The 14,540-nt window shown below is 41.2% G+C and overlaps 1 protein-coding gene across 1 annotated transcript in view; it reads left to right on the top strand.

The window, feature by feature from the left end:
• The window catches only part of bcas3 (BCAS3 microtubule associated cell migration factor), a 308,857-nt gene that overhangs the window by 2,524 nt on the left and 291,793 nt on the right, over window positions 1-14,540 (top strand). Inside the window, exons 3-5 of the mRNA XM_007896549.2 lie at window positions 422-476; window positions 596-671; window positions 3,734-3,840. Coding sequence (XP_007894740.1) covers window positions 422-476; window positions 596-671; window positions 3,734-3,840 — 238 coding nt within the window. The remainder of the gene's footprint in view (window positions 1-421; window positions 477-595; window positions 672-3,733; window positions 3,841-14,540) is intronic.

The following is a 14,540-nucleotide window of genomic DNA, read 5'->3' as shown; positions in this document are numbered from 1 at the left end:
CCAACACTGCATGCGTTGCTGCTTGTCGTGTGAAGTACCAAGTTTGTCGGCAAAGTTTTAATGTTATCAGGAATGCCAGCCTCCAACAAGACGAAATGCACTGCATTTCCAGTCGCCAGTGAACAGCCTGGTATTTTCACTCACTTTGACGAGGAAATTATATGCAATTCTAATTGTTGGTGATGTAACTTGCTTATGTGGCTCTTGTTGGTTGCCCTGGATTAGTAATTAATCCATGCTGCAGGTTTCACAAACACTTTTGTGTAATTAATTGTGTGTGAAACTTGGATGTTGGCAAGCTATTCAACGCTGGGAATAATGCAACTGTGACTGATCCTGGCCCCTCACTGTGCGCCCACTGTGAGTTGTGTAATTCTGAGGTAGTTGGGAGTTCCTTACCGAACCTTGTGTGTGTTTTCAGGGAGCAATCGTACATGGAGAGCGTGGTGACTTTTCTGCAAGATGTTGTCCCACAGGTAGGCATGAACAGTGTGGGTTTCTGTCCTTTGTATTAAGTCTTTTCTTGAATCGCTCTTTGCGGAGCTGTTGATGTCACTCTGTGCCGCCTTTAGCTTTTTAATCTTCTCTTTCGCAGGCTTACACCAGCTCCCCTCCGCCTGACGAGAAGGAGAAAATAGTCTGGGTTCACTTCGAAAAAGCTGACATTAATGGTAAATGCGGATTTTACTGCCATGACTTGTTTTCTGATTTTTAAAAACAATAACAATTGAGGGCTGCGAAGCGCTTGTGTGTGTGTAAACGCACCAAAGTGCTGAGCTGCAGAAAGCTAAGCATGTCAGTTCCCTCCTGGGATGCCTGGACATCTCAGTGGGTGATTGAAGACTAGAGCGGAGTTTGAGTGGCATTGACCAGTGATGGTGGTGGAGGATCTAAGAAGAGAATATATTTTAATGCTGTAGGAACACTCTGGGCTCTGGCCAAGCCTTGGCTCTTGCCAAACTGTGCCTAATACTTTCCAGAATTAGGTAAGCAGGATGGTCCCTCCAGGGAGAGAGAGAGAGAGAGAGAGAGTGCATTCCATTCCAACAATCTAACTCTGGGATTTCCATGTGTAAATGGGATGCATCGACTTGGTTTGGATACTCTTTCTTGGTCAGCCGGGTGTCTGACACGTGCGGAAACCCATCACCATACCCGGTGATGGGTTTCCGCATGTGTCAGACATCTGGTTGACCAAAAAAAAGCCTTTCCCAAAGTTGATAGGATGTTCGAATGACCTGTAAAGTTAAAGCAAAGCAACTCGATAGAGTAACAAATAGCTTTAGCAAATGCCTTTGGTTTGGAAGATATTTCCAGTGACTGGAATCGTGCCTCAGATGAGATTTTTAAAATCTATTTGGAACAAGTTTTAATTGTTCAGTGAATGGCCAATGCCAGGGTTACAGCTTAGACATCATTCTTTCCTCTCTTAGTTGAGAGACCTTGTCAAATCCAATGTGTATTGAAACTGACAGACTGGAAAACATGCAGTGTGATGTATAATGCAGAAATGATGATACAATACATTATAATCTTATTAAACCATTTTAAAGATGTGAACCACACTTACTTTGTTTAAAAAAAACTTTCTCTTTATAAATATTATGTTTGAATGTTCAGTCCAACGTGTATGTATGGTTCATATCAGCTTTTTGTGCGCAGTTGACTCTGGATAAATAGCCATCTGTTCTAAGCGCAGAATCTCACTGAACCGAACTGCTTCACGTTCATGCTAATCATATAAAATTCTTGGTGCTGGCATAACTCGTATTTAATCCTGATTCAAGCATAAAATGTTTCCCAGTTAGTCATGTTTTCATGCTCAGCTCACTGAGTAGCACATGCCAGTCGTCAATGCAAACTAACGGCTTCTTGTAAGAGATTATATTTTGCATTTTGCATAAGTGAATTATTTTAAGTTCGATTCAGTTGCAGCATGAGTGGTTAAATGGGTTGAGGTACAAATATAATAAATTAGTCATGTGTTTGCAGGCGGTCTGTAGGATTGCTGATCCAAGCATAACATTTCTCTGTAAATGGGAATTTATACCATACAGAATTCAGTCAAGGAAATGTCTTTTTGTTTTGGCAAATGCTTATCTCTTCCATAAGCAATACATGTTAATGAAAAAGCAAGTAGGAGAGGATTTAAGCAGTGTTTAAAAGCCATCAGTGGCTTTATTTTCTCATGTCACTAGCATTTACCTCGTCTGCTTTTTCACAGCCCATCAGTTGCTGAAAGGAAAATGTTAAGTGTGGCGATTGGTAACTGAGGCATTTGCAGTGGATGCTAATTTATGCCCTTATACAATCTCTTCAATTTGTCAGTTGCCAAAAGCAGGCAGTGTGCTGAAGAATAACAAGTGCCCTGTAAAGACTGGGACACGCAGAAAAAGCTTACAGGAAAGAGGTTCCTCCATTATTTTTCTGCGATACAGCAATTCATGGCTGGGGGCTGACTAAGCCTGACCTTGTGATTTACTATTTATTAATTCTTGGGTGCAAGAATATATCTATCTATCTATGGTCGGCTGTGTGTATAAGTGACCACTGAATTTTTTTTTGTCGTCGAACCTTGCTCTGTTGCATAATTGGTTAATCCTACATTTATAGGTACTGAACTTGGGAAAAATCATCAATTACTGCTACTGATCTGCTTAAAAGACATCAATTTCTGTAAAGCTGTCATATAATGTGTCGCTTTAGGCTGACACAGTGTGTTAAAAGCATTAGTGTGCTCTGCCGTGGAGTGACAGTACTCTAGTTTGCACCGATGATTTCCCACATGGTGAGCTTCTAGGTTTTAACAGACTATTGGGGTTTGCTTCAAGCAACCAGTACACTGGGAGACAGAATAAGAGGGCAATATGTTTAGTTTGAACAGCTGGGCTAAGAGCAGGATTGATAGAAGTTTAAGTTAGTCTATTTTCGCCCACAAAATATACAGTCAATTCACTTTACAGCATATTCTATGAAGCAGTTTGAAATATCTCGAAGATGTGATAAGGCGCTACATCAACTGCGATGAATATTATTATTATTTTGCTGGGAAATGGTTTGTGGCCTAAGAAGGTTAATCCAGAGTTGGAAACTAAAATAACAGAAAATTTGTTTTATTAAGTATTCTACTTTAGAGTTGTGCAGATATTGTCGGGAAGGGTCATTTGATCTGACAAATAGAAATTCAGTGGAGCTTTGTTCTAAACCTATTGTGTTTTGGGAGATCCTTAAAACCCCAACCCACGTTACAACGAGGAGTGATAGACTACGCAGTTTCCTGTGCACTGGCCTTTTTTTCACGCTTAAAGAATATATGGCCGACTTTTAGGTTGATGGGTTAATACCATCAACATCTCTTCCTGTTTGCTGTGTATGTGCAAAGCAGGAAGTGGTGTTGGCAATAACCTGAAAACCTGGAAGTTGTCGATTTTAGCGTGGATAAAAACGGCAGGCACGGAGGAAACAAAGTGGGCCAAACTGAACGTGTTCGGAGTGAGTGGCATCCACGTGCCACCCTGTCATCTGGACAATAGTAAAGTGTGTTATAACAGGGCTGCAGTAAAGCTGTTGACAATAACACAGTTACAGTGAACCAGTTAGCTGTTTGGTACAATTTTTATAAACTGGCAAATCCAATCTTCGTGGATCCATAAATAAATTGTCTCTAGTAGCGCTGCGTTTAGACTGTTCTTCTAGAGAATTATGTTCATGTTCTAATCCAATGTCTTGACAGATATAGCGAGAAATCCCGAATATCATGAGATGAACAACACGGGAAATGATCCTCCCCTGCTCCTGCTCATTGGATACACAGATGGGATGCAGATTTGGAGCATTCCCGTGAGTCATTTGCTGCCTTCATTTCTCTTTTTTTTAATGTAGTATGTTTTAAAGTTTGTTTTCAGAAATATTTAATATTTCCATCACATGTCCGCGGCACAGCAACACAAACACAAGAGGTTTTCAGCTGATTGATCAAAAGTTATAACGCCCAAACTAGACTCTGCTCGGTGAGATTTTCACAGTGATTTACTTGCCATAATACCAACTTACATTTTGTACAGTGCCTTTCACAACTATTGGAATTGTTTTCATTGCTGGAGGCTTCGTTGGATGAGGTATGAAGCTTGTGCGTGATGCAGAGGATGCAGCAGAACGTGGTGGAATTGGCGTGTTTCTTGTGGTTTGTGCTTGAGAGTAGTTCACCACAANTTTTTTCACATAAGGGAGGAAATCAAATTGTTGCATTTCACAAGACCACTGTCAGTTCTCTCACATTGACCTCTGCTTTTGGGTTGTGTAAGATCTCAACCTCTACAGAGATACAGGGGAAAAGTCTGACTTTGATGCCCTGTGTGCTTTTTTATTTAACATTTCTTTTAAGGTAGTGTGGAGCCATGCAGACCTTTTACTGGCTTGACTGGCTGTTCAGGCTTCCACAGATCTGGATTTACCTGAGAGCACACACTTTAAATTGATCTTTTTTTACTCTGGCCCGTTGTTTGTAAAAGCATCTTTGTCCTTATTTTGGAACTAGCTGACCAGAAGGAATGTGTTGATGCGTGAGAAAAATAAATGCCTGAAGTTGTTTGCTTTTTGAGGCATATTTGATAATGCATTATTGTGTCGTGGATCCTTTTCAATTGCATTCATACTCTTGAATTATTGCCTTCTCTCTCATTCTTCAATAAGCCATTCAATCACAGAATGGGTGGATAGCCTTGCTTGCTTTCCAGCGTAATGCTCGCTGGAGATTGAATAAGTGTGATTCTTTCCACTTTACTTCCAGCCTCCTAATCATGGCTCAATTTGTAACCGTGTGTGTGTGTGTGTGTGTGTGGTGGGGAGGGGAGGGGAGGGGGTGGGTGTTGACCAGATCACTGGGGAAAGGAAGCAATCGTAGAATTCCATGTCATTTATAAGAACAAATTGTGAAGGTTAGGAATGGAGTTCTGCCCCAAGTTTAAACTCACAGCTCCCCAAGGCCTCGCCCCACCAGAAGAGAAAGGTGTGTGTCTGTGTGTATTTTGACCAGCTGGAAGGGTACACGTGTGATGTGGGTGAGATCGAGATTAGGCTTTGTGATTGAACAGCTAGTCAACACTTGCGATTAATACCACTTGGGCAATGTACCAGAGACTTTCTGGCTTATATGGAATTCTACTTCAGCAATGCTAAACTTAACCAAAAAATTACTGGAAGACTTGTGCAACTGAGCTCCTATTTTGACATTTTATTTGAGAGGTGCAAGTGGTGTCAAAGGCTGTATTATTGTTGGAAATCCATCCTATATTTTGTTCTAGATCTACCTGCAGAAACCCATTGCATTTCGTCCACAAATATACAGTCAATTCACTTCACAGTCTATTCTGTGAAGCGCTTCGAGACGTCGAGAAGACGTGAAAAGCGCAATATCAAATGCAGGGATTATTATTATTTACGGTGTATTCAGCGAAGCACTTTGAGGTGCCTCGAAGACGTGATAAGGCGCTGTATCAAACGCAAGGATTATTAACCAGATCATTGTCTGCATGATAAATTATGGTGAAGATTATTGTGCTGGCCAAGGCTAGCTGTAAATTATAGTTCATCTTTGTTGTTTTTAAAAGGAGTTACAGTACAGTAACTAAACAAGAGATGGCACCAAAAGGCTGAATATGTCTGTCTGTATTGGGAAGTGAAAACCTCGAATGAAAAACTTGAATTAGAAAGTGGAAGGACCCACTGGGATACAAATGTGTTGACCGTTCTGATGTGATTGCAGATATTGAAACCTATCAATTCTGTTTTTGCAAATAATTTTAATTGGTCTCGGCCACTTTTTCTTCGGTGTTGGGGAATGCTGGAATTTTGAAATTACATGGCAGGAAGTTGATGAATGTCGTAGATTTGTCTTCAGAAAGTCATTGTCCGGAATCTGGAAGCAATTTACACCATAACTTGCCTTTATCTTGAATCCTGTCAAATGAAAGTACCAAGTGACATAGTGCAGAAATTGTACAGTGCATTCCTTCTAACATCAGCATTAATATGCCAAAGATAGTTGGTATCAACAGGAAATGTTCTCCCCACACCCCCCACCTACCCCCCCCCCCCCCCCCCCCCGAAATGTGGATGTCTTACAGTTCTCTGTGTTTAACCCCTCCACGCTGAAATTTGTAACTTTTCTTCCCCCTCTGTTTTTTTTGTTCCCTGTTTCACGGCACATCTTGTGAAGACAACTGCAGGGAGGTACATTAGGTTGACGCACGCTGTGCTTGTTGCGTTGCAGTTCTTTTGATCTCCTTCCCTTTGAGAAAGTGGCTTAACTCCCTGCAGCATGTCTTCCCCCCACTCCCACCCGCAGCCTCCGCCCACTCCCTCGCTCTGCCCGTATCCTGCCGTCCCGCGTGTTAATGCACCACTGAGTCTCCTGAACATGTAAACGTTATTCTGTGCCGAAGAAGGTGAGAAAGAGAGCATTTTGGCACTTTGGGCACAATTTTGACATCAAGCATCCCTGCCGTGTTCCTGGGTAGCTGTAGGGTAGGCTGTGACTGCTATTGGCTGCCGAGTTTCGCCCACAAAAAATATGCATCACTTTACAGTATATTCTGTGAAGTGTTTTGAGACGTCTCGAAGACCTGATGAGGCGCCATAGATCAAATGCAAGGATTATTATATTATCAAAATAACTTTCCCAGCTGGATGTTTTAACCGTGACCTCTTTAAGATCCTGACGCGGTGTGAGGTTTTGATTTCGTACACCTTTTTTGGGGGTGGTCCGGATGTCTTGAAACTCATCACCAAGGTTTCATATACGTACCTCAGCCGCGTTGCCTCAATGAGTGAGGTGGATTATCAAAATGTTTATTAGGAGAAGGGCTGTGAGTGTGGGCCTGGTGTTTCCCTGCACACTCTAATGGCAGCCAAACCTGTTAGATATTGAAAAAAGGTGTTCATCCTCTCAGCTAGCGGAGGAGAACACAGGCTGTGCTAATCCCCAGGGAGACAGTCCTTCTAAGTTTTTTTGGGGGGAGAAAAAGAGTCCAAGGGAGTTAATGCTTTCAATTTTTTTTCATATAAAAATTGCCAAAAATATATTTGACCGAACAGCTGTTATTCATTGCACTAGATTGAAACTGACTGTTGTTATGAAAAATAGTAAACATTTCAGTCAGATTGTTGTACGATTCCAACTTGCGAGACGCACTCGGCATTTTAAGAGAATAAAAAAGTCATGTATGTTTTTGCTGATGTGAAGGTGCTATGTGCCATTGTGCATTGAGTTAACTTGATTTGCAAAAAAAAATTGTTTCAAGTATTAATCGGTAACGATTTTTGCCAGGTTTGTCAGGGGAAAAAATAGGTACTGTAAATGGGTTTCAGTGAGGGACTGAGAAATAAAATAATTCTTGTTTTATTTGTGAAGAACTTCTTCACAATCAACTTTTATTTCAATGCTTTAAAAGTGGTGCTGTTAATATTGCTATTGCCAGTAAGTGGCACTTGAATGATACCCGTAAATGGAACCGTGCCCCCATTTCCATTGGGTTAAAATTCCTGCCATCGTGAGTCAGATGGGATGTGGGTTCTCACCCACATTTCCTCATGCTGCTTGTTCCTCATCTTAGCCAGGCATCAGACATGGGTGTTTCCCAGCCTGAAGAGAGATATAGTTGGGTGAGTCACCCTGAATATTTATACCCATTTATTAAGAGATTTATACCCTTTGCAGAGCCAATGGTGCAGGTCAGCTGTTTCTTCTCAAATAGTACGTGCTGTGGGGAAATCCCAAAAGCTTTGTGTTAAAAATTCAGATAAGTCCAACAGGTTAGTTTACTTTATCTGACAGTTGTTTCACAAATAAGTTCAAACGCGCTATATTCATCATCCGATATCGCTTGTTCACAGCCTAAATCTACCCTAAATTGGACATCCCCAGTGCCTGAGACTTGTGTAGTGGTTTTGTGCTAGGATCCTTTAAAAGTGCCGGTTTTACGACAGAATTTCCATTGGTTTGAAATAGTTTTCCAGTTGAATTGATCGAGCCGGTTGATTTTTGTTGAAGGCTAGAAAGCAGAATGCAAAGTCACGCTTGTGAATCAGTCAATGTTTTTTAGGGTTGTCCATGACTGAACGAGGGTTACACCTGGAACTGAGGTTCTTACCTCAGTGATCATGTACATCACCTCTGACTTGTGCACGTGTACATTTAAGTGCATGTGCCTTGCCAGCACCCTGTTCCAGTGTATACTGTAGCGCAGTTATTTCAAGTATTTAGTAAATAATTAACTAAAACCTGTTTTTGACTTAATAAATTGAACATTGAAGTAGTAATTGCCAGTCGAGACGACAGACGAGAGCGTTTCAGTATTTTTGTTGGTGAACACAGCAGTTGATTTGCACACGGCAATGTTCCACAAACAACGATGGAGCAAATCACCAAATTTATCCGGGGAATGTTGGCCAGAGCACGGGAGAAACTCCCTTCTGTTTTCGAATTGTGCCGTGGAATCTTTAATATCCACCTGATGGGACCTGGGTTTAAAGTCCTACCCAAAGGATTGTTGGCTATATCAGGATTTAGATTAATAGATTCAGGGGTTTATTAGGAGCAAAACTTTGATTTGTGAATTGCTGAGTTGTCTAGTTTAAAATGGAAGATCTGCACCGCAGTTTTTGGAAACCGCTGTGTATAAAATTACAGCGTTTAAGAAATGTGCTGATGTGAAATCTATCTGTAGAAACCAGTATTTTGTTTAGAAAAGCAGACAATTTTTCATCACATCAAAAGACTTGATTTCTCGTAATTTCCAAAATATTCTTTTCACAGATGCACTGTACATATGGCCTGAAATGAAAGGAGAACGCTTGATGAAATGCTGTAGCAGTGTCGGTCACTAATGAACAGCAGATTCAGATGATATCTTTCCCAGAGCTATGAGAGACAATGAGTGCAACTTGTAAACTTTCGAAAAGTCTTGAATCTTTTTATGTGGCTTAAAACCCTAATCAGTACCAATCAATCAGGAGGGCCTTCCCGAACAAATTCTCTTTTTCCTTTTGAAGCTTTGGCTATTGTTTACACCAAACTTTTATCTGCTGTAACTTTCAGTTGCAAGGTTTGACTAATGGGACAGTGATTGTTATAGTGATAAGCTGAGTGCTTGCTTCGGGAAACCGATTTTAAAAACTTTATAAAATTGAGAACCAAGGTGATGTTCAAACCTGAGAGGTCACAGCTCATAATGCAGGCCCTTACTGGGGATTGAACAAGTAAACGAGAAGGTGAGACGAAGCAGAAAAGTGCTTCTGTGATGCCAAGTTTCGTCTTAACCCTTGTGGATTGTAGAAGGAGTTGAGCAGTTCATGAGGTCTTGGGAAACCAGGAACCAGAGTTGTCAATGGCATTTTTGAGTCTTTATTTTGAACAGTCAGGATGCAGGGAGGAGTTCCACGTAATAATAATCTAATAATAATCCTTGCAGTTGATATAGCGCCTTATCATGTCTTTGAGACGTCTCAAAGAGCTTCACAGGATATACTGTAAAGTGAATTGACTGTATATTTTGTGGGCGAAAACGTGCTCAGGAGTGAGAATGCTGTTACACTCCCTTCCCAAACCCTGAGACGTTAAACTGAGGTCCCACCTATGCCTGGACAGGTAGATGTTAAAGATCCCATGATATAAATGGGAGGGGAAAAAAGGAGAGTTTCTTCCAGTGTGCCACTGGTCAATGTGCCTGCCACCTGATGAAACCAGTCATTCACTCCATGGCTATTTGTGGGACATTTCTGTGTGCAAACTTGCTGTCCTGTGAAGCGCTTTCAGACATTCACCTGGCAGTGTAAAGGCGTTGTACCAGATGCAAGGAATGTTATTTGGCTCGGGTGGTAGCGGTACGTTTACTGAATGATCGGGATTCTATATCATTACTGAATCTTCCCTGGTTCCTCTGTGTGGTTTTGTCTTAAATATTTTAATAAACGTTATCAATTTTTAGGAGGGGAAGAAAATAACGCAGGTTATTTTCCTGAAGTCATATTATCCAAAATACCCCAAATCTGGCCTAGCTATTGTCGTCACTTCAGCTTCACAATTACTTTCTCTCGCAGCAGCACTGTCTGATTCTTAAAAAAAACATTCGCACTTCATAAAAGCAGGTGTCGACAGCTGGAAGGTTTCTGTGCCTGAGTGTTTCTGATATGTTTATGGCAGTTGCTGAACTGGCAACCTGTGTAATGGCATTTTACTGTCTCCCAGCACCTGCTTCTTGTCCCTTGCCGAATATGTAACGCAGGTTATTCTGAGTGGCTTTGCATTAGCGTCCTGCTGGCATTGAACTAACTGGAGAAGTTTTGGATTATGTGGGAAGCTGTTTTGTGGGGACGCTGCTGTGCGCAATTGGTTGCCGCCTTTCGCCCAGAAAATATACAGTCAATTCACATTACAGTATATGCTGTGAAGCTGTTTTTGTATCCGAAATGAGCTTGGACAGTTTTAGTCCAGCTCCTACTGGATCCAGCAAAAGTGTCCATAAAATCACCAAGGAACGTTAACCATTTTTGTGCGGAAGCATCACTTTCCTTTGTGTCAAACCCAGCAAATTTGCTGGAGTCAGTGAACTGCCAGAAGACACTGGTCTAGTCCCCTGAGTGGGTCTGAAAACAGGTTTGACTGTACTGTTTATTACCCAAATTGTGTGGTGTAATCTGAAGATTGTCAAGCGACTGCCAGGATGGTGGGAGGCGAACTAGATGGACCTCGGTCTTGTTTCGCTTAGCAAATTCTTATGTTTTTGTATGAGTAAAACCTCTTGATGCAGGAGTACTCGATCCTGACACGAAGAAATGTTTCATTGTCCTGTATTCCTCATCCCGATGTGCACAAAAATCATTGCTCCCAAGAACAAACCAACTGCTGGAATGTGTGTCTCAATGCAACTGTTTAATTGATGTACTGCAGCTAAAATGTCACCTAGAGTAGTGACATCGCTTTTATATTAAATAAGTAAAGCACATATTGAAGAGAACTAGTGTGAATAGTGATAAATTATTCATAAGATAAACACGGAAAGGACTAAATGGAGGCTCGAAAAAGAATCTTTACACAAAGGGTGGTGGCAAAGTGGATTTCTGTGCTCGGAGTGGAGTTCATAGGTTCTTTGAAGGAGGAAAATTATATCAAAAGCGAGGAGGAAAACGGGATTAGATTAGAAGGTTTATATAATAACTAACAACAATAATCCTTGCATTTGATATTGCGCTTTTCACGTCTTCTAGATGTCTCAAAGGGCTTCACAGAATATACTGCAAAGTGAATTGACTGTATATTTGTGGGTGAAATTTAGCGCACGAACGGGGTGACATTGCTTTTATACTGAATAAGTAAAGCGCCAAATCGAACAGAACTAGTATGAATAGTGATAAATTTATCCGGTGGTTTGGATTTGGCCCATTTGATCTCTTACTTCCACAATATCCACTGAATTATTCTCTCATCATATCCTCAACCATCCTTTCCTGTACCCGTCCTTAATTTTCCTCTGGGTAAAGAAATATTTTCTGGTCTCGCCCTTCTGAAATTGCCTTTTGCAACTCCAGACGCATGTCCTCTTGTTTTGTGGAGTCCTGTAGTTCAGTGGTTAGAGCACTCGGCTCAAAATGAGAGCGGGCAGGTTCGATTACCGGGTCAGGGCGAAAGGTTGAGCAAGTTTCTTTACTCCACACGCACGCCTCTGTTCACCTAGCAGTAAGTAGGAACTCGGTTGTTAGTTGGTTTCCGGAGGTAATAATCCCTTAAAAAAGAAGAATCATAATAATTTGGTCACTCAATCCACGATTTTTATGGGACGCTGCTGTGCGCAATTGGCTGCCGTGTTTCACCCACAAAATCCGCAGTCGTTGTATCCCGTTAAGTGCTTTGAGACGTCTCGAAGGCGTGATAAGACGCTGTATCAAATGGAAGGACTAGTGTTATCAATGTCAAAGCAGATGTGATGAGCTGAATGGTCTCTTTCTGTGCTGCAATACCCTCTGGTACTTGTTTTGACACTTGCTTTGGTCTCCAGGGTATGGCACTCTGTTGAGAGTGGGACTGCGTTGGCTTACTGCCCGGCTTGGAGGAGGGTGCTGTTTGCAATCCTCTCCAGAAAGCCTTTGTTATAGTGCTAAGTGATATTTTGGCTGTTTTGATGTTGACGAATGCGGTTTTTGTTTTATAAAACACAACTTGAATTTTTTGAAAACCTTCTGCAGTGGTAAATGGTGTTTGCAAAACAAAACAAATTGTTCCCATCTTGATAATAAATATGAAGTGACAAATGATCAGTCCAATATAATGGCTAAGAGTGCAGAGTGCAGAGTCGACTTTGATGTGGCTGTGTAGTTGAGCTTTTTTGCTGCGAGTAGATGCTGCACAATTATCTGCATGTTATTTCATGTGGCACTACTCTACAAATACTGTTTCGCTTAAATACGAAGCATTAAGGATCCTTGAGTCAGAACGAGTTCACTGAACTGTTGAACTCTATGAAGAATGATGACCTGGAAAATCTCGCATTGGTTTCTGGAGAGGTGTCACAGCGAGAGCTGAGGAATCCGTGTGAGCAATCGGGCGATGTTGTTTTCATGTATTGTATTGCTCCTGTTTGTTTGGAGTTTCCCAAATTGGATATGTGTTTGTGGTGATTAAGATCTTCCAGTCCTAACCATATGGTTTCTGTTAATCATGTGTTTGTACCGTTTTCTGTAGGTACTTACTCTGTTAGACTTTGATTTTTTTTAAAAAAAGATCATTTTCGGACTGTTTACGGTTAAATAGTTCAGGTCTGTTTCCTCCTTTTTCTCTTTCATTTATGCTCGTATACGAATGGTGAGATTTGACAAAGCTTCCAGCAGTAGACATTTAGGAACATGACTCACTGAAAGACTGAGGCAAGAACTCTGCTTAGCTTATCCATGTGCAGAATCCACAAACCAGTGCTGCTTAGCTTTTAAAGAGCTGGATTGTGACCAGCTCTTGCACAACACTGAAAAGAACTTTTGTAAGTTCAAAAGTTTGTGGAACTGCTAACTGGATTCATACAGCAGTCGATGGCGTCAATTCCTGTCTGAATCAACACCAAACCTGCATTTAAATAGGGCATTAGAAATGCAGTCTCTTTTGTGGGATAATAATCTTGCATTTGATGAAGCGCCTTTCACATCAGGAGGATGCCTCAAAGTGCCTGACAGGGTTTACTGTAAAGTGTAGTGACTGTATTTTGCAGGCAGTTGTGCCACGCAATTTGGCTGCCAATGTTTGCCAACAAAATACACACTCACTACACATTACAGCAAGTCCTGCGAAATGCATTGAGACCTCCTCCTGACATGAAAATTATTATTATGTTTTTGTTTGTAATACCAAATGTTATTATTATTATTATTACAGCCAGTTTACCAAACTCTTAACAGGATTGCATAAAACCCCAGTTGTGGTAAGGCATCCTGTATATTTCTATTTTAACTTGATTACATTAAATTTTCCTGTTTATTCACATGTATTAAGTTAGCTACAGGTTCAGATATACCAGGTCTGTATTTGAGTAGCACACATGGCCTCTAAGATGCAGTTATGAGATTCATTTGGATCAACTATTTACAAGCGATCAATATAAATTGAATTGTTGCTTCAGCATGCAATAAATCCACTTGTACTGATTCAGTTGCAGTTTCCTCTATGAATCCGTGCTTCTGGTGTACATTTGCAGTTGATGGCACTGTGTTTTGATCAAGATACAAGATAGTGTTGAACCGGGACATTGAGACGTAGTTTGATAGATCTGGTGATGATCTGCTTTGAGTTCCAGCCTTGATGCAGTCAAAATTGAATCAAAATATACTTCTGGAAGGAAGGGTGTGTATGAAGTGAGGAGGGTTAAACAGGGTCTCCTTGGAGCTGAGCCTGCTTCGAGGTGAATTTCCTGGCAATGGAATTAATCGAGTTGACCTTCAACAGCAGTCTTGGAAGTTAGTTGCATCATTAACACCTCTTTAACCCATCATCCCCTGTCCTCTACCCCATTTTCTCCTTTGTCTTCCTTGCCCTGCCTCACCCCCTCTCTGTTAGCTTTTAAAAGCCTCTCCCTCTCAACATGCTCCACCCAGTTCTGACGAAGACTCGTGGACTCGAAACGTAGACTCACTTTCCATTCTCCATAGATGCTGCCTGTCCTGGCTATTCAGGATAGTGATGCGTTTCTGCATGTTTCACCCACCAAATATACAGTTAATTCACTTTATCTTACATTCTGTGAAGTGCTTTGAGACGTCTCAAAGGTGTGATAAGTCGCTATTTCAAATGCAAGGGTTATTATTATTTTAATGTCACGGACACCTGGCTGACCAAAAAAGCAATCAATGTCAAAAATAGACAAACACAGTTCTCAATTGGTTTGCTAACCACAGTCAATACTCGCTGTTTAAAACTGTCTTTGTGCTTCAGGAATCACAATGACAATTTAGGACTCCTCGATTCATTCATGGGTTGTATCTCTGACCACTTCCACAGAGGT

Source organism: Callorhinchus milii, unplaced genomic scaffold (assembly GCF_018977255.1).
Source record: "Callorhinchus milii isolate IMCB2004 unplaced genomic scaffold, IMCB_Cmil_1.0 Scaffold10, whole genome shotgun sequence".
Lineage (NCBI taxonomy): Eukaryota > Metazoa > Chordata > Chondrichthyes > Chimaeriformes > Callorhinchidae > Callorhinchus > Callorhinchus milii.
The sequence above is the reverse complement of the archived record's forward strand: the minus strand, read 5'-3'. Positions and strand labels throughout refer to the sequence as shown.